The sequence below is a fragment of the Myotis lucifugus genome, unplaced genomic scaffold (genome assembly GCF_000147115.1).
Source record: "Myotis lucifugus unplaced genomic scaffold, Myoluc2.0 scaffold_568, whole genome shotgun sequence".
Taxonomy (NCBI): Eukaryota; Metazoa; Chordata; class Mammalia; order Chiroptera; family Vespertilionidae; genus Myotis; species Myotis lucifugus.
In genome coordinates, this window is record NW_005871616.1 from 173,647 (window position 1) to 194,356 (window position 20,710).

Genomic DNA, 20,710 nt, shown 5'->3' on the forward strand with positions numbered 1-20,710 from the left:
ATTTGTTGATAGATGCATATTTGTTGTTCATAATTTGTATCTTTACCTTTTTCTTCTTCTTCCTCTTCTTAAAGAATACCTTTCAGCATTTCATATAATACTGGTTTGGTGGTGATTAACTCCTTTAGCTTTTCCTTATCTGTGAAGCTCTTTATCTGACCTTCAATTCTGAATGATAGCTTTGCTGGATAAAGTAATCTTGGTTGTAGGTTCTTGCTATTCATCACTTTGAATATTTCTTGCCACTCCCTTCTGGCCTGCAAAGTTTCTGTTGAGAAATCAGCTGACAGTCGTATGGGTACTCCCTTGAAGGTAACTGAGTTTCTTTCTCTTGCTGCTTTTAAGATTCTTTCTTTGTCTTTTGCTCTTGGCATTTTAATTATGATGTGTCTTGGTGTGGTCCTCTTTGGATTCCGTTTGTTTGGGGTTCTCTGCGCTTCCTGGACCTGTAAGTCTATTTCTTTCACCAGGTGGGGGAAGTTTTCTGTCATTATTTCTTCAAATAGGTTTTCAATATCTTGCTGTCTCTCATCTTCTGGCACCCCTATAATTCTGATGTTGGTACGTTTGAAGCTGTCCCAGAGGCTCCTTACTCTATCTTCATATTTTCGGATTCTTTTTTCATTTTGCTTTTCCGGTTGGGTGTTTTTTGCTTCCTCGCATTTCAAATCTTTGACTTGATTCTTGCGCTCCTCTGGTCTGCTGTTGGGAGTCTGTATAATATTCTTTATTTCAGTCCGTGTATGCTTAATTTCTAGTTGGTTCTTTATCACAGCATCGAGGGTCTCATTAGATTTCTTGTAGATCTCAATAAGTTTATCAGCGGCTTCTAGACAGTTCTTGAGAGACCTTAAAAGTGTGGTTCTGAATTCAATATCCTCTCTTGATAGTTTTGTCCTGTTTCTTTGTCTCCGCATTTTTTATGCTTCCTTGGTGCACCCCCTAGTGGTCTTTGTGGGAAGTCTTGTTGTAGTTAAGCCTTGATTGTTGTAGTTAATACTAGAGGGATTTGACCTCCAGACTGACTGGCTGTGAGAATCAGCTGTATCTGCAGTGGGAAAACTTCTGTCCTCTGAAGAGGTGCTAATCTAGCCTTTGCCTGAGGCTATCCAGCAAAAGGCTCTGAGCAGGGCTTGGGCTGGGCGGGTCGCACGGGATCAACAGGGCGGGTGGAGGGAGCAGTTATGGCTGCTCTCAGTCTCGTCCCCAGAGGCTCTGCTTCTCAGATTCCCAGCAACCGCTGCAAACCTCGGAGAGAAAGCTGCCCTCGCAATCCGACCGATGCCAGACAGTCCCACTTCTCCCGTTTGAGTCTGGGTCCCTAGAGACTCGCCCGGATCTGGAGCTCAGAGTCTGCGACTCCCTCCCTATTGAAAACGCCAACCGTGCCCTCAGCCACCAGCCCGCTTCACGCGCACCCCAGTAACTTTGTATTTTCCACACTGCTCCTCCTCTGAGCCTCGGTATGCTGTTCTCTTTCCTTCTAGTTGAAGAATCTCTCCTCAGCCAGCCTTCCTGTGGTTCTGGGTGATGTCCGTTCCATCTTTTAGTTGTATTTTTGAAGTGGTTGTTCGAGGCAGCAAACTCCGGTGTTTACCTATGCCGCCATCTTGGTTCCGATTTTGCCTCTTAAATTAAGAAGCCTAAAATGTTTATTATCGCACCCTTTACTAAAACAGTGAGCTAATCCCCACAACATAATATCCATTGTTATCTATAATAAAAACAGTTTTATTTTGTGTTTTTTTTTCCAATTAGCATGACCCTTATTTAGTTTTCTTGCTTTTTGCACTGGGTCTACCTTCTGTATTATACTGACTACAAGTGGTGAGAGCAGAAAAGTTTGCCTTGGTCTCAGTCTTAGAGGGAAAGCATTCATTCTTTCACCAGTAAGTTTGATGGTAGCTGTGGGCTTTTCTTAGATCCAATTCTCAGACTTGGAAAGTGTGTTCTATTCCTTGCTTCTCAATCATTTCTGTCATGAATAAGTGTTTGTCAAATATATTTTTGCATTAATTGAGCCAACTATTTTTTGGTTTTATTTTCATCTGAAAACATGGTGAATTACATTGATTGGTTTTGGATGCTAAAGCAACTTTGCATTCCTTCTACATGCTCCACTTGGTCATGCTGTATCATTCTTTTTACAAAGTTGGGTTTAATTTGCTAAAAATTATGTTAAGAATGTTTGCATTTATGCTTATGGGGGATATTGGTCTGTAGTATTCTCTTCTGTGATTTCTAGTCTTTGATTTGGGTATAAATGATAACCAGAACGGTGAGCTGAGGGTTTCCCCAGGGACATGTCTCAAAACGCCAAAGAATGAGCTCCACAAACTAGAAGATTTAAGCAAAAACGAGGAAAGTTTATTACAAGCAGATTCAGACTCCCCTCACAGCGAGGGGGCCCAATAATGGGCTGCCCATTAAAGCCTGTAGTCCAGGGGTATATGTTTGCCACAAGCCTGCTTCTATGTCTATTCCTGTCGTCACCTGATTGATTCCCTCAATTGTTCTTGCCCAGCAACTGATCTGAACTTTCCCTATTTCTGTGTTCTTTCTCTGTTCCTATGCGGAACTTCCTCTGTTTCTATGTGTCAGTTGGTCTTATTGTTGAAAGCCCCCCATTGTTTTCCCATGCTCCCCCTTGGAGTCCAGAAACATTTTATTATTCTTGCGGGGTTGGTCCCTGTGATTAGGCTGCTCAAACTGCTGTGTCTGCCCTGCCTATGTCCCACCCGACTTTGTTTCCTAAGGTACCCTGTCTATCAGCCTGCCTTTCAAGCTAACTCTCTCATAAGGGTAATGAGAATGAGTTGAGATGTGTTCCCCCGCCCCTTGTATGTTCTTGGAACAACTCATGTAATGGTGTTACATCTTCATTAAATGCTTGGGAGAGTTTTCCAATAAAAACACCTGAGCCTGATGTATGCTTTTCGGGAGGATTTCAGCTGCAAATCTCCAATTTCTGTATTAGATACAGGCTATTTGGGGTTATTCCATTTTCTTTACTGACCTTTGGTCATTTGTATTTTTGAAGGAGTTTTTCCATTCCTCTAAGTGATCCAAATTATAAGGATAAAGTTTTTTATACAGTATTTTATTATCATCTTAATTTTTGCACAATATGCAATGATGGCTCTTCTCTTATTCTTGATATTTGTGAATTGTGTTTTCTCTCTTCCTGATCAATCTCACTAGAGGTTTGTCAATTTGAGTGGCCTTCTCAAAGAATTATATTGTGTTTCATTGGTTTCCTCTATTATTTTTCTGATTTTCATATCATTGATTTCTATTCTATATTTTCTTTCTTCTCCTTAATTTGAGCTTAAGTTTCTATTCAATTTTCCAGGTTTTTATTGTTTTTTGTTGTTGTTATTGTTGTTGTTGTTGTTGTTTTTAACCCTCACCAGAGGACATTTTTTCATTGATTTTTAGAGAGTGGAAGGGAGAGGTAGAGACAGAAACATTGATGTGAAAGAGACATATCGATTGGTTACCTGACCAGGGCTGGGGATTGAGCCTGCAACTGAGGTAAGTGCCCTTGACCAGAATCGAACCTGGGAGGGACCCTTCACTCAGCAGGCCAGCGCTCTATCCAGTGAGCCAAACCAGCTAGGGCAAATTTTCTTGGTTCTTAAGGAAGAATCTCAGTCCACTGATTTGAGATTTTTTCCCTCATTTCTAATATAAGTATTTGTGCTGTCATTGTCCATTGGACCCCTGCTTCTGGTGCATTGCATAAATTGTGATCCATTGTGTTTTTCTTCATTCACCTCAAAATGCTTTCTAAGTCCTCTTCTCCTCTGACCCATGTTTTATTCAGAAGAAGTATGTTTTTAAGTTTACAAATATTTAGTAATATATTTTTACATTGATTTCTAACTTAATTTTCTTTTGGTCAGTGAACAAACTTTGTATGATTTTAATCCTCAAAATTCATTTATCCTTAGATTCGCCCCCCCCCAAATAAAAATTTTTTTGACATAATTCCGAGTCCACTCATGTTAAAATGACCTAATAGAATAGGAATGTATGGATACTTCCTTGATCATACATGTGTGTGTTTCATTGGAGTTAAGGGCTCCCATTTGGGAAACATAAAAAGCTTTTATGGTTTTATTAAAATACAATTATTCAATTTTTAAACTATATGAATATATTCTTCTACTTTTAAATAAAGAGTAAAATGTCACTCCGAAGTATGAAGAAGGCACTAGATGGTGGCAGGGGACCACCAAAGCTCATGGGAAGGACAGTGGCCTGCTCCAGAGTGCAGTCTCTAAAGGTGCTTGGAGCCTGCGGGTTTGTAGTATTACTCTCTTACCTGTTAGAACATGTAAAAGACCGAGCTCCTTCGACTCCCGGCAAAAGCAGGCGTTAGGATCTGCTCAATTCCATGCTTCTTTGCTTCTCAAACATCCCTAACGGCTTGTCAGGTTGCATCACATTTTGTAAACAAGGAAGGAACAGTCAGGGAAATAAGAGCTGGATGGGCTGCCTGTCACCCTCTAGGAAGGAATGCTGGCATCTCCCAGTCCAGACATGAGAGGGAGGGAGAAGGAGAAGTGCAGTGTCGCCACCTGCTGGTGAACGTCACCCAGGTAATACCCTTAGAGCAGCAAAGAGGGATCTTGAACTTCCAGTAGAAGGAATGTGCTTTAGCACAGTTGTACATTAAAAAAAAAAAAAGGTCAAAATATAACTCCGAAATTTTTTGAAGCGTAATTTACTTCTTTGAGAGTGTACAATTAGAATTTTTCATCATCCACACAGGGATTGCTAGCATCCTCCTTACTGCTCGTGGCTTCTGCTGCAATTTTCTCCTTTCCCTTATCTCTCTTCCAACTCCCAAACCTTCTCTCCCACATGCCTTTCCAGCAACACCCAGCTTCTTGTGTTCAGTTATCCATCTTTATTTTCCATTTTTTACCCGGCATCTAACATTTCAGATATGAACTCTGTTTCCTGTCTTCTTCCTGTCCTTTTATGTATAATGAACTACTTGAGCTAGCTTTTTTACTTCCTTTCTGGTAGCCATAAAAGTGAGTTTTATCATTGTTTGCTTTTATTTTGGTTTTGATCTTATAGTCAAAAATTTCATCACTACATAGGTAACTACTTGTACATTTCCGTTATTCTCCTTGATGCCTTTAAATTGCATGAATATTATCCACCCAAAGACTAAAGTATTCCCTAAGCTCAGGAAAGAGTCTTCTAGATTCGTTCTATTTGCCTTTTCTAGAACACTTAGTATACAGCAATTGGAGTATGCTGCATAAAACTTCCTTGATACCTTTTCTCAGTTTCTGTGGCTCATGGTAACTAGAACAGGGCCCTTTGTCTTGTTCTCTCTCTCACATCTTCTATTTTGTTGTGACAATAGGACCCTTTCCTGAGAGTCCCATTGAAAACTGCTCAATAATTCTTCATGGGCCTTAAAAGTTCTCCCTCATCACCTTCACAATAAATGCAGTGAAAATGAAACTGCAGCATTATCGTAGCTTGTCTTCTCTTCTTTAAGAATTCCCATGTACATGTTTACCTCCTTTTGCCTGCTGACTCTATCAGTCACTGTGTCGCTGTGGCAGACACATCTGGGAAAATCAATCGGGTAGAGAACAGTCACCCAAAGGGGCCCTCAGAGACTGAAGGTGCCCCTCACCAGTCCCCTCAGGAGATTGAAGGTGAGGCTCACCGTCCTCTCAGGGGATTGAAGGTGCACATCACTAGTCCTTTCAGTTTGAAGGTTCTCCTCACCAGTTTTCTCTGGAGATTGAATGTGTGCCTCACCAATTGGCTCAGGAGATTCAAGGTTTGCCTCATCTCTCCTCTCAGGAGATTCAAGGTGTACCTCACCAATCCACTTAGATATCTTCTCAAGAGATTAAAGGTTTGGAGCACCTGTCCTGCCAGGAGATTGAAGCTGTGCCTCAACAGTTCTCTTAGATTAAATGTATGCCTGATCAGTCCTCTCAGGAGACTGAAGGATTGTCTCACCACTTTTTTCAGATTGTAGGTGTGCCTCATCAGTCCTCTTACTTAGAATTTTTGCCTCACTAGTCCTCTCAGGGGATTAAAAGTGTGCCTCACCCATCCTCTTAGGATATTGAAGGTGTGCCTCACCCATCCTCTTAGGATATTGAAGGTGTGCCTCAGCCGTCCTGTCAGGAAATTGAAGGTGTGCCTCAGCACTCTTGCCAGAAGATTGAATGTGTGCCTGAATAGTCATCTCAGGTGATTGAAAGTGTGGCTTACTAGGCCTTTCAGGAGATTGAAGGTTTGCTCCACTTGTGCAACCCAGAGCAACCAGCCCCAGCTCCACCCTGGGGAAGGGGGTGGACTGGAGCAACCTAGAACGTTTCTCACTCAGGGCCACAGGAAAGTGAGGACTGTGCACCCCTAAGCAACCTGCACCCACTCCTCCTCAGCCCCTGGGAGAGTCCTTCTGGGGCTACCCAGATCAACCCAGCACATGCCCCACTCTAGACCACAGGAGAATGCTTTTGGGGCAACCTGGAGCAATCTGGTGTGCCCATCCAAGGGCCACAGGACGGCACTGCAAGTGCATTGTCTGAGAGACTTTGGGCATCTCCCTGCCAAGAGTGCCAGGGCTGCTCAGCAATTTTCAACAGTAGACTAGAAAAAGTGGAGAACAAAGTCAGCAAGATAGAAAACATGGTAGGAAAAACACCAAATCTGAACAGCAATTGGAAAAAAGAATTAAAAAGCGGGAGGAGAGATTAAGGGAGCTTTGGGACAACATAAAATGAAGCAATAGCTGAATAATAGGGTTGCCAGAAGTCAAGAAGAGGGGGCGGGCGGGGGGGAAACCTATTTGAAGAGATAATGATAGAAAACTTCCCTGACTTGGGGAAGAAAAAAGTCACACAAGCACAGAGTGCCAAACAAGATGAACTCAAAAAGACCCGCACCAAGACACACTGTAATTACAATGGCAAACATTAATGACAAAGAGAGAATCTTAAGGGCTGCGAGAGACAGAACATTACCTACAAGAATCTCCCATTAGATTATCAAATGATTTCTCAATAGAAACACATCAGTCCAGAGGGAATTGAATGAAGTATACAAAGTGATACAAAGCAAGGGACTGAATCCAAGAATACTCTATCCAGCAAGGCTATAAATCAAAATTAAAGGTGAACTCAGGAGCTTAGCAGAAAAATAAGGCTAAGGGAGTTTATTACCACCAAACCAGCAATGCAAGAAATGCTAAAGGAACCATTGTGAAAAGAAGAAATAGAAAGGAAAGAAGGAACACAAGCAAACAGAATAAAAATGCAACAAACAAGTACCTATCCTACCTAATAGAGTAATATGTAAATTAACTGTCACTCTGCAACAAAGATGGCGGCGCCCATAGTGGCTGGGGTGGGATGCTGGCAGCATCGCCCTGGCAATGTGAGCCCAGTGTTCGTGCCCCAGCCTTGCAGAGGTAGGGGAGGGGAGGGGCCTCAGGCTGGAAGCAGAAGCCTAGAATGTGGGGAGCACCAGGAATGCTGGGAATTGTAGTTCTGGTGGCAACCCCTGGACAGAAAGCAGAAGCCGAGAGCACGGGGAGCACTAGGAATGCTGAGAACCATGGTTCTGGTGGCAGACACATTACGCAATCTCCTAGACCAGTGGTTGGAAAACTGCGGCTCAGCAAACCGCAGCTCACAAGCCACATGCGGCTCTTTGGCCCCTTGAGTGTGCTTCTTTCACAAAATACCAGTTCTTCCACAAACTACCGACTTCTGCACATGGGCCACGAAGTTTCATTCGCACTGTATATGCACGCCCACATGTGGTGTTTTGTGGAAGAGCTACACTCAAGGGGCCAAAGAGCTGCATGTGGCTCGTGAGCCGTGGTTTGCCAGCCACAGTCCTAGACACTAGAGCAAAGTGAGCCTGGAGCAAGTTACTGTTGTGGGTTGGGGATGGAGGGAAAGCAAAGGTGAGAGACATAAGTCAGAGTGTCAAGGAAAAATTAAAAGGAAGGTATCCTGCAACTTCTAGGAAATCTCCACCATTGGAGCAAAAAAAAAAAAAAAAGGAGCTCTATTATTCTGTGAGCACCAAACCAGACTGGGCTGGGGTCTCACACAATTCGCTCATATGGTTGCAAAGACAGACAGAAACTTCACTCTTTCATGTACCCAGGCAGATACAATACACGACATGCATGTTTTCACGGAAGCGGACTTAACAGCACCATTTGCTATACACCCTTTGGTAAGTCACCTTTTTGGTGGCCATCTGTGTTAGTTAATTGCCATAATCAAGAGTAAAAAAAAAAATGAAACTTTTCTATCTCTATGATAGGCAGGTTCTTACAACTTGGAGCAAGGCAACTATCTATGATAATAAAAGTGTAATATGAGGGGCAATGAGACAGGCAGGCAGAGGCAGTTAGGGGTGAACAGGCAGGCGAGCAGTTAGGAGCAATCAGGCAGGCAGGCAGAGTGGTTAGGGCTGATCAGGCAGGCAGACAGAGGCAGTAAGGGGCGATGAGGCAGGCAGCCAAGCAGTTAGGGGTAATGAGGCAGGCAAGCAGAGTGGTTAGGGGTGATCAATCAGGCCGGAAGGCAAGCAGTTAGGAGCCAGCAGTCCCAGATTGTTAGAGGGTGCAAGCAGGGCTAAAGGACTGCCCCCCCCATGCACCAATTTCATGCACCAGGCCTCTAGTCAATAATAACCATAAACTGAAATGGATTAAATACTCCAATAAAAAAGCATAGGTTAGCCGAATGGATAAGAAAACAGGACCCATATATATGCTGTCTACATGAGACCCAGCTCAGAACAAAGGACTCACACAGACTGAAAGTGAAGGGATGGGGAAAAAATTTTAGGCAAACAGAAATGGAAAAAAAAAAAAGCTGAAGTAGCAACACTTATATCTTACAAAATAGACCTCAAAGTGAAGGCCATAACAAGAGATAAGGAAGGCCACTTCATAATACTAAAGGGGTCGATACCCCAAGAGGATATAACTCTGGTAAACAAATATGCACCCAATGCAGGAGCACCCAATGCAGGGGTGGGTAGCACCAATGCATGTATCTGCCTGGGTACATGAAAGAGTGAAGTTTCTGTCTATCTTTGCAACCGTATGAGTGAATTGTGTGAGACCCCAGCCCAGTCTGGTTTGGTGCTCACAGAAAAATACAGCTCTTTTTTTTTTCTTTGCTCCATTGGTGGAGATTTCCTAGAAGTTGCAAGATACCTTCCTTTTAATTTTTAAATACATTAAAAAAATACTCTTGAAGATATCAAGGAAGAGTTGACAGCAATACAATCATAGTAGGAAACTTTAATACCCTATTGACATCACTGGATAAATCTTCTAGACAAAAAAAAAAAATCAACAAACAGCAATCCAAAATGACTCTCTAGATCAGATGGAACTAATTGACATGTTCAGAACATTTCACCCGGAAGCAATGGATTCTTCTCAAGTGCACATGGGACATTGTCAAAGATAGACCACATATTAAGAAACAGGCTAAGTCTCTACAAATTCAAGAAGATTGAAATTATATCAAGCATCTTCTCAGATCACAATGGCATAAAATTAGAAATCAACTACAATAAAAACAATGAAAAAATATCAAACGCTTGGAGGCTAAATAAGATGTGAAAGAGGTGACATGTTATTCAACAATGATTGCGTTAAGAAAGGAGCATCCGGGAAACAAATGACAATGAAAACACAATAATCCAAAACCTAGGGACACAGTGAAAGCAGTCCTGAGAGGGAAGTTCATAGCCCTGCAGTCCTACCTCAATAAGCAAGAAAAACTGCAAGAAACAAAGAGAGAGGACTCAAATAAACAAAATCAGATGTGAAAGAGGTGACTTAACAACCGACCCCACAGACATACAAAGAATTATTTAAAAAATACAATGAACAACCTTATAATTTGTAAATATTATAATTTCATGTCATCATAGTAACTATCAGAGTTTTCACCCCGTTTCTAGGAAAGAACCCTAAGGCTCCTGTATTTTGAGGATTTTGCCAGGCTGACACAACAGATAAAATCAGAAGCAGTCTGAGTACTTGGTTATTTGATTACAAAGTCTGTCTTTCCTGTACTTTGCCACTCTGGGCTCTGCCTTGTTGGGAAGCATCTTTAATGACTGTGATGGTGGAGGTCTTGGCCTTTGGAGAAGCTCCAATGCTTCATAAGCAGGACTGTATCAGGGAAAAGTAGCTGGAAGTCAGAACTAAAGAATTTGAAAATATACAGGTTTTTAGAGACTGTTATAAATGTTAATTATAACGAACCTGACTAGTGTCTAAATAATGTTAATATATTTTTATTTGATTTCAGAGAGGAAGGGAGAGGGAGAGAGAGAGACAGAAACATCAATGATGAGACAGAATCATTGATTGGCTGCCTCCTGTACACCCCTCACTGGGGATGGAGCCTGTAACCCCAGCATGTGCCCTGACTGGAAATCTAACCATGACCTCCTGGTTTATAGGTCTGCACTCAACCACTGAGCCATGCCAGCCAGGCTCAAGTAGAAGCTCTTGGTTTGCAACAGCAGGCCCCGCAGAAAATGATAAGGCCACCTATAGGTTCAAATATCTATCCTAATTATTTCAGTGCACTGGATTCTGAATCCACACAGAAGGAGACCCCTCCCCAGCAAGGCCTCATGGCTTGCCTTGTGACATTTTATCTCTGCCACTTCCAGCTGTGTGAGCCTGGGCACCTCACCTCTCTGCTTCAAGGCCCTCCTGATAAAATAGGACTGGTATTAGAGCATGGCAGGTATATTTAAGGAGTCCTGGGAATTCATTCCAAGTGCAGTATGTGTATATCCTCACAACAACCTAACGGGGTGCAGTCAATGCCCCCAGCCAAAGGCCACGGGGAGCACACCTGTGGGTGAACAAGCTGATGTTATGTCATCGCAGTGAGGGAGACACTCACTTTGGGGAATTGTGAGGCATCTCAGTAAGAGAGTGTTGGAACCAAAGAAGCAGAATCCGGAGGAGATGTCTATTCAGAGAGTTACTGCAGGACTAGTTTACACAGCTGTGGGGAACTGGGCAAGTCCAAGATCCACAGGGCAGAACACTGTCAGGAGGGGCAGCTGGAACTCTTGGCCCAGTGCAAAGCCCAGAGCAGAATCCACTCCCTCAAGGAAGCCTCACTCTGCGCCTGGGACTCTTTAGCTGACGGAACCGGCTCTATCACATTATCCAGCATGACCTCTGTCACTCAGTCAACGGGTTGTGGGCTTTAGTCTCATCTACAAAATATCAACGTTTGATTGACTATCTGAGGCCTATAACCTAGCTGACACATAAAACTGATCATTGACCTCAGGGTTTGGGCCTGTGAGTGATCTTGGAAGGATTTGAGAAATAGAGACTTTGTTCTTAATTGGATTCTGTTAGGAAGTGGGTGCTGGTGTGGGTAGTTCTATAATTGGGCATCTTAATACATTTTACCTAGAAGGAAGGAAGGCGATACTGAAGCTAGAGCTCTAATTAGTAGAGAAGCAGCAGTCAGCTCTGGCCGGGTAGCCTCGTCTGGATATGCCAAGGTTGCGGGTTCAGTCTCTGGTCACATACAAGAAGCAACCAATGAAAGCATAAACACGTGGAACAACAAATCAATGTTTCTCTTATTCTCTCTCTCTCTTCCTCTCTCTCTCTCTCAAATCAATCAATTAAAAAATAATAAAAAAGGAGCAGCAGTCATTCACATTACCCTGGAGAGAGGTGTGCTTGGCTGTAACAGAATCCAACTACAAACAAAGTCTCTTGGCCGTTTTTGTGGCTCAGACAATGCTCATGTTCTGGTTATTTAGGTCTGTGAGAACCAGCAGGCACACACAGGAGAGGAGATTCTGATTTCTTACCTTCCCTCCTTTCATGGAGAATTCTCTCAGGTCCAGTTGGAGTGGAGGCTGCATCAGAACCTCAGAACCTGGGGATTTCCCAGTCCCTGCCAGGCCTCCTAGTACACACTCTTCAACTGGCAACAGAGGTGTCATCACAGGGAGTGGTTTCTGAATGGCTACAACCTGACCTGCAGGGTTTGGTTTGGGTGTTTTTAGATTTCTTCCTCAGCTTGGTCCTCACCATCGCTCTACAACTCAGAGCAGCAACTGCTGAGACCACCTTGAGAAGAAGATGACCCAAAATAGAGTCCTGATTTGGGGGGCCCTCACCTTGACCACCGTGCTGGGTCGCTGTGGAGGTGAAGACATTGTGGGTGAGTGCTCCGCTGAGCCACGTGGGGACTGGACTGGGAAACAGAATTGGAGGATAAAATAGATAGAGATTTGCATAGAAACAGTAGCGATTCCTCAAAGGCATCCTCAATATTAAGCAGATCCAACAATTATGGTCCTTCCTCCTTTGGGAAACCAGAGTCCCCATCCAGTCTCTGCTACCTGAGCTGTTCCACACTGCACCACGGCCATCATCCTGGTTCTAATGTTGGATCCATGAATATAGCCCAGAGGCTCTACGGCATTCATGCGTGATTGCCTCAAAGATTAGGGGTGTTTTCACAAGTGGATGTTCTGTTACTAAAATTCATGAGCCATTGCTCCCAAATTTTTCTGAACAACTTTTGGAGCTTTATGAATATTTCTCCTGTAGTTTACCTTGCGGTAAAGAGTTTCATGAATTATGTGTACTATGTAGATATAAAGAAGGGTTCTTTGCTTTGTCTCAGATTCACATACATTTCCAAGCTGAGAACTGGCAAGGGTCGGGAGTGGGAAAACAGACAAGTCATTTTATCACGTGGTTTTCATTTAATCTCAGTTACCGCTTATGCGTCACCTTACAGAAAATCAAATAAAGTAGGTTTTAGGTGTGCTTCCCAAGTAATGAAGATCATTAAATGTCAATGATATTTTAAAATTACTACTATTACAGGTATAGCTGTATAATTTTTCTTTAACAAAGTAGGGAATATCTTTCCTTTTATTTTAAAATTGAAAACTTTATGATGAAACTTGGTGAATTAAATTACATTAGTCTCAGTCAGCCCAAAAGGCCTGTCCTTTACCACATCTAAGGAAGCTCTGCAAGGAAGATTGGGCATCCAATCATGGTTTGGTCCCCTGGGCTACTCCACCTCTGTTGCTCACCTTTCCACCCTCTCTTCATCATTCCTTTACTCTCCTTTCTTTCCAGGATCTATTCCTAGTTCTTCTTTCTGTCATTTTATTGGCATGAAGAGTAGGTTCATAAAAGCAAAGTAAAAAAACCAAGCACTGTAGTCCAAAGGGAAATGAACTAAAGGTTACTCTGATCTTCAATGATGTTATTAACCTCTAGAGTCCCAGTGCACAAATTTGTGTAAAGGTGGGGTCCCTCAGCCTGGCCAGCGGTAGGGTTGCTCAGGGCCATCTCGCCCAGTCTCAATCAGGGCCAATCAGGGCTGGCCTGCCTGGGGAAGGGACCAAAAGAGATTGGCTGTGGGAGCACACTGATCACCAGGGGGCAGCTCCTGCATTGGGAGTCTGCCTCCTGGTGGTCAGTGCTCATCATAGCAACCAGTTCACCAGTTGTAACAGTCTCTTAGGCTTTTAAATATATAGATGGCTGCTCCCGAGCTTTCTTGGTTTGGTAGGAAAGTCTTGTCTGCTTCTCCAGAGCACGTCCAAGTCCCCTTTTCTCAATGTCACTCCAGAGTACCCTGGTCTGGCTTGACGTACCCCCCACAGTAGGCAAACGGCCAAGGGTCCACAATGCCTATAGGGCCCCATAAACATGTTTTACTTTCTTCTAAAATTAGAAGAAAAAATGAACTTTTAGAGTAGAAGGAACTAGTTTAATTTAGCCTGGATTATATTTGCCTTTGTACCAATATGGTCATAAAATTTTTTAATAAAAGTTTTTCATAAAAGTTTTTAATATTTTTATGTAAAAATAAAGGCCCACCTAACAACAGTGCTTAGAGCTCAGGAGTCATAATGAAGCCATCACCACTGAGTCTAACTTTCACAGGATGCTGCTACCTTCGTGTCTGTCAGTCTTCCCCAAATCTCTGTCGTCTTGGAGAATAGCACTGACATTTGCTACACAGTTTGAGCACCAGGAGCTCAGTGCTGGGGACTCAGATGAAGACATGTGCTGTCTGCACCCAGAGGCAGCTCAGATTAGCAATAGGACAACATGGTACCCAGAGCAAGGCAGCTGCTGCTCAGGACAATGGGCCCAGCGAGGCTGAAACTGAGAGTGAGCAGTTCCAGCTGGTGCAGTGAGGTCCCTCAGCAGCAGCGTGCAGCCAGGACACGTGCAGATGAAAAGAATAATCACATATATTCATGTTGGAAATGGAATCAAGAGGATTCGTTACAAGGACAAGGAGGCTTTGATGGAGGGCCTTGGAAGTGGCCAACCAAGGGGGTCATGCTGGGTGGGGATGAGGACTAGATAAACTTGCAAAGAGGACATTTGCATGGAGGGGATGGAAATCATAATGTGGTCAAAATTATGCTTAATGAGAGGACTTAGCTAAGAAGTTGGTAACTAAGCAGAAACGTCAAGAATGAACTGGAGGTGTCCAGAAAATCCTGGAAGATAATTTGAGGGAGGAAAACAGACCCTTGTAAAGACCAAGGAGCATGAAAGGGTGACATCTGATTTGATGGGCAGGTAAGGTATTTCTGGAGGACTCAGCACTGTTCACCTATTGGCTCCTTACTCCCCTGACTCTCTTATTCATTAAACTCCCTGCTGACAGAGACCATGCATGGTCCGTGTGTTACTCCTCACTCCTCACAATGTCTGAAGCTTTGTTGGTACTCAGGAAATAGGAAGGGAAGAGGAAACGGTAAAAGGCTCAGACAAGTTGTCCAGTCAGGCCCACCTGGGAGTCAGCTGCGCTGGCTGCCTTCTTCTTTGGCGTCACAGACAAGTCCACTGTCCATTCGAGGGAAGGGCCGGAGTTTTCCCTGAGTCCTCCACAAGGTAAGTGTTGAGTCAGAAAATGGAGAGGCTTAGTAACGTCCTTCGAGAAAAGAAGAGGGTGGGAAATGGCAGAAATCCAAATCTAATGGAGTTTCCAGTTTCATTTCAGAGGAAACCAGGTGCTCTCCCCTAAGGACCACCCTGTTCCAGAAGCAGAGACCTTAGCCCTGGCTGGTTGCTAAGTGGTTAGAGCATCAGCCTGCACATGGAAAGGTCATAGGTTTGATTCCTGGTCAAGGGCAGGTACCTTGGTTGCAGGTTCATCTCCAGAGCCATGTGTGGGAAGCAACCAATCAATCTGAGAGGTTTCTCTCTCTTTGTCCCCCCTCATCTTCTCCCTCCCACTCTCAATAAATAAAAAATAAAAAATATACTCAGGGCCCTAGCCAGTTTGGCTCAGTGGATAGAACATCAACCTGCAGAACAAAGGGCATGGACCTCAGTTGCAGGCTTCTCCCCAGCCAGGGCCCTGGTCAGAGCAAGTACAGGAGGCAACCAATCGATGTGTTCTCTCACATCAATATTTCTCTCTGTCTTCCCAACTCTCTTCCACTCTCTCTCTAAAAAAAAAAAAAAAAAAAAAAAAAAAAAAAATCAATGGAAAAATATCCTTGGGTGAGGGTTAAACTATATATATATATATAGATATATATATATATATATATATATATATATATATATATATATATATCCTTAGGTGAGGATTAAACACACACTCACACATAAACAGAGACCTTAGAAGCATGTTTACTTTTATGTGTTTTGTAATATTGTCACTGCCCTTATGATGCTCTTTCTTTTTTTAAATTATATTTTTATTGACTTCAGAGAGGAAGGGAGAGGGAGAGAGAAATAGAAACAGCAATGATGAGAGGGAGTCATTGATCAGCTGCCTCCTGCCCTCCCCCTACTGGGGATCAAGCCCACAACCTGGGCATGTATCCTGACCAGAAATCGAACCATGACCTCCTGGTTCATAGGTTGACGCTCAACCACTGAGCCATGCTGGCAGGGCTCATGCTCTTTCTTATTCCCTAAAATAGAGGCAATTCTTTTAAAATAATATGTGTGCTTTTCTTGGTTAAAAAGATAAAAGGAGGAAGGAATCCTTGTATAGCACATGTTCTGCTCTGAGCCAGTCCTGAGGAGAGAGGACCCACAATGAATGTGTTATTAACCGATGATGAAATTGAGAGAGAAAACTTATGAAGCAGAGAGAGGTAAACTGAATCTCTGGAAAGAAAGCTAAGGCTGCCAAACTGGTTTGTCTCAGTGGATAGAGCATTGGCCTGCGGACTGAAAGGTCCCAGGTAAGATTCCAGTCAAGGGCATGTACCTTGGTTGCGGGCACATCCCCAGAGGGGGATGTGCAGGAGGCAGCTGGTCTGTGTTTCTCTCTCATCGATGTTTCTAACTTCCTATCCCTCTCCCTCCCTCTCTGTCAAAAATCAATAAAATATATTTTTTTAAAAAAGAAAAGAAAGCTAAGGCCATGGTCGTTCATTCATTCCTAGTTCCGCCCATTTCAGTATTTATCTTAAGCCCAAGAGGTGCCAGGCGCTGAGCTAGGTGGGCAGAGAACAGCAGTAAACAGGCCTGTGGAATTCTGTTCCTGAGACAGGAGCAACCATCAGAGAGGACAGGCAGCTGGATTCTAACAGGACAGCCAGGGGAGGGAGCAAGCGCTGGGGATTGTCTGAGGGCTGTGCAGAAGGTGCAGCACACTATGTTTCTTATCACTTTGTTTAACGAGATCCTTTCTCTCCTGTGTTTTGCACCTCCCTGCTCCCACCTCACTCATCAGCTGACCACGTTGGGGCCTATGGCATAAATGTCTACCAATCCTATGGTCCCTCGGGCCAGTACACCCATGAATTTGATGGAGACGAGGAGTTCTACGTGGACCTGGACAAGAAGGAGACTGTCTGCTGGCTGCTTGGGTTCAGTGAATTTAAATATTTTGACATTCAGACTGCACTGATAAACATGGCTATATTCAAATACAACCTGGACCTCCTGATTAAACGCTCCAACTATACCGCTGCTCCCAATAGTATGTGTCCACCATCTTGTCTCTTTACTGAATCTACCCTTCACCAGGCCTCACTCCCTTTTTGCCTCAGATAGATTCCCTTCACTCTATAAAATGCTCTCCTTTCCAAGGAGTCCCAGATCTTCTCATGGAATTTGCTGAGCCCTCATCCTCTCCCTTCTTACAAATCACATATTTCCATGAAATACAGATTCTTGCACCCATAGTGCAATCCTCTACTCCTTAAAGGACGGGTCCCGTAGACGTCCTCCCCTAACAAGGGGCCCACAGAGAGAAGGGCGTGGGGATGACGGGCGGGCAGTGTACAGCGGCTCACAAGCAGAGGGAACAAGAGCATCTCTGCTTTCCAATGGGGAAACGTTGGTGGGAGGCCCTTCCAGGATGCAGGGACCCTCAGGGCAGAGCTGCCCACAATTCTAAACCCAGTGCTGTTTCCTCACCATAGAGGTTCCTGAGGTGACTGTGTTTCCCAAGTCTCCCGTGGAGCTGGGCCAGCCCAACACCCTCATCTGTGCCGTGGACAACATCTTCCCTCCTGTGATCAACATCTCGTGGCTGAGCAACGGGCACTCAGTCACACAGGGTGTTTCTGAAACCAGCTTCCTGTCCAAGAGTGATGATTCCTTCCTCAAGTTCAGTTACCTCACCTTCCTCCCTTCTGCTGACGATGTCTATGACTGCAAGGTGGAGCACTGGGGGCTGGACCAGCCCCTCCTGAAGCACTGGGGTGGGTATGAGCCCTGCCTCGACCTGCACGGCAGTTCAGGATAACTTGCAGGAGGGCCAATGACAAACAATGAATACACTGTATAAGAAATATGGATTTTGAAGGCATTGGGGGGCCAGGTGGAAACCTCTTTGCAAGAAGAGGAAGCACAAGTCTGGGTTCTGCCTGCTTTTTATTCAGTTTGATTACACATTTGCCTTTAGCAATGCGTGCAGGCAGATCAAAAGTAAAGTCTGGTAAACAGTGTAAAGATGATCAGGTCAGGAAATTGCCCGGAGCCATTGCCATCACAGCAGGAGCAATCTATGCTGATTCAGCCCAGCTGAGATCGAGGTCCCTCTGCCTCCCAGTGTCTTTTTTGCACTTTCATGCTAATGCTGCTGTGCTTTGGCCTCCAGCAGAGTCCCATGCCTTTTGGTGCCTTCTTTCCTCTGTCAAGTCTGAACATCTGCCTATGATCCCCTAACTCGTGGCCCTAAAACTAACACTTTAAGGGTTTCTAATGATAGACTGCACCCTCTCACTAAGCCCCATGCCCCACATCTTTACAGAACCAACCCCATATACCTGCACAGCAACTCTCTCTGTATTCTGATCTCCACAACCTCACACCCACAGAGCCTGAGATTCCAGCCCCCATGTCAGAGCTGACGGAGACAGTGGTCTGTGCCCTGGGGCTGGCCATGGGCCTCGTGGGCATCATCACAGGCACCATCTTCATTATTCAGGGCCTGCGCCCAGGTGGTATCTCAAGACAACAAGGGCCCTTATGAAGGGAAGGTAAGTATCTACACTAATAAAAGAGAAACATGGTAATTAGCGTACAACCGCTACCCTTCCTATTGGCTAAACAGCATATCCTTATGCAAATTAACTGTCAGCCAAGATGGCGGCCGGCAGCCAGGCAGCTGGAAGTGAACATGAGGCTTGCTTGCTCCAGTGACTGCAGACTCCAACGTTCCCCACCTGCCTTGCCGGCCTCTGAGCTACAACTCTAAGAAACTATGTTGCAAATATAGAAGCTAAATAAAACCCCAGTAAAAAGCTTTCAGCCAGCCGGGTTCTCAGAGCTAGATTTATACATTGTTTCGATAATAGCAGCAGAAGCCTCAGAGCTAGAGCCAGAGCTAAAGCTGGCCCAGAATAAAAAAAAAAAAGAAAAAAGAAAAAAAGGAGTGGTTGGGAGCTTCAGTCAATTGCCAGCCTGAAAGCAGCCCTCAGCTCCTCACCCAGACTGTCCAGGCACCCAGTGGAGACCCCCACCCTGATCCAGGACACCCTTCAGGGCAAACCAGCCGTCCCCCAGGCCTCTATCCTATATAGTAAAAGGGTAATATGCCTGCCAGCACCGGGATCAGCGGAGCCGCGAGACCTCCTGGCAGCAGATCAGCGTCGACCCTGCTCTGTGCATGACAGGGGGCGGCGCCCCAACTCCACAATCAGCCCTGCTCTGAGCCCGACCAGGGGCTGCACCTAGGGATTGGGCCTGCCCTCTGCCACCCAGGAGCAGGCCTAAGCCAGCAGGTCGTTATCTCCCAAGGGGTCCCAGACTGCAAGAGGGCACAGGCCGGGCTGAGGGACCCCCCTTCCCCCCTGACTGCACAAATTTTTGTGCACCGGGCCTCTAGTTCAGATATAAAAAGCAGAAGGAAGGAAAGTGGGAGGAGACTGAGGACACAAGTGTGGTTGAAGAACAGAATTGGGAAACAACATAATGGCAGCACAGGAGCCACTAGATCTCATGTCTGTGTTGTTGCAGGTGCATTGCCATCCAAAAGCAGAGAGTGGACATGCTGGATGGCAGCACTATTTCCTGGCCACGTTCCTCACGTTACTTCTCGCTTCCTACACTCATCCTCTCACTTCTTCTCTGTGACTACAGGTGCTGCAGCCCCCTCAGATCTCATATACCTCTCAGAATTCTCCCCCAAACTCTTGAATTTTTTCTCAGTTGTTACCTATTGTGGGATTCCTGGGGTATCCACCCAGTTACCTAATCCCTCAGTGGCCCTGAACTAATATCTCTGTGGAAGGATAAACCCCCTTTATGAGATCTTTACTGAAAATTTTCCTGTCGTTTATCTCAGGACTGACTACGACCATGGTCCTTTATGCTTCAGGCCCATTTAATCTCATTTCCCAGATCAGGTTTCATGCCCAGTAACACAGAAGAAAGCAAGTATAGTCTGATAATATTTTGATATCTTAGCTGAAGTTAATTTTTCTCTTTTCCTTGTGTTCCCACCTTTGGCCACTGCCCCACCCAACCCCCAATTCAGGCATCAATGAAGGTCCTATATACCTTCTGTCCTTTGTGTAGATTTGTTACAGCAGAAATACAAAAACAAATAAATAAATCTGTATTCATTTTAATATAGCTGTTAAAAGTTATGACAGAGAAATAAGTTACTAGAAAGAAATTTTTAATCACAAAAATAGCAGTAGTCAATATTTGTTCCCCAAACTTTAAATTTGTGAAGAATAAATAATGCTAGTAAAAGCTTTCTTCTCCCTCCACACCCTTGAGGAGATAGCAATTCTCTAGGCAGGAGAAAAATGGAAGTTAGTTAGGAGGGCATCGGAATGACGCAATAATGAGGTATCTGAGGACCAAGTGCTTTGTCCTTACTTAGGGTTAGTAACAACTGGGAAAGGGTGGGAGTAGAAACCATGATCCCTAGGGAGTAGAAAACAGGGTCCCTAAGATACAGGTGTAGCTTGCCTCACCTCCTGGATGTGTCCTGCTAGCTAACCTGTGGATTTTCCTGTGCCACCCTGGCATGTGAGGGATAGGGCTCAATATGGCTCCTGGTGTGCCCAGGCAGGTAAGCCCAATCAGTCTCACTGAATGCCTGTGCACCTGGGAGCATCAGAACAGCACCTGGGTAAGGAGCTGGAGCCTGGGAGGAAGAAAGCACCCTGGTGCACAGGGATGAGATAATGCAGTGGTGGGTGCTGGCCTGCTCTG

At 44.5% G+C, this 20,710-nt stretch overlaps 1 protein-coding gene across 1 annotated transcript; it reads left to right on the plus strand.

Moving 5' to 3' along the window:
- Positions 1-12,110: 12,110 nt before the first annotated feature.
- On the plus strand, positions 12,111-20,016 carry LOC102423734 (SLA class II histocompatibility antigen, DQ haplotype D alpha chain-like). The gene is made up of 5 exons (XM_006104429.3): positions 12,111-12,245; positions 16,767-17,015; positions 17,461-17,742; positions 18,361-18,522; positions 19,502-20,016. Exons 1-4 carry the CDS (start codon positions 12,164-12,166, stop codon positions 18,513-18,515), a joined length of 768 nt encoding a protein of 255 aa, XP_006104491.1. The 5' UTR covers positions 12,111-12,163; the 3' UTR covers positions 18,516-18,522; positions 19,502-20,016.
- The last annotated feature ends 694 nt before the right edge of the window (positions 20,017-20,710 follow it).

Excerpts from the sequence above, each read along its gene's own strand:
- LOC102423734 (XM_006104429.3), top strand. The coding sequence starts at position 12,164 with ATGACCCAAAATAGAGTCCTGATTTGGGGGGCCCTCACCTTGACCACC. Across the intron at positions 17,016-17,460 it reads CTATACCGCTGCTCCCAATA|AGGTTCCTGAGGTGACTGTG; the intron begins GTATGTGTCCAC and ends TCCTCACCATAG. Across the intron at positions 17,743-18,360 it reads GCCCCTCCTGAAGCACTGGG|AGCCTGAGATTCCAGCCCCC; the intron begins GTGGGTATGAGC and ends TCACACCCACAG.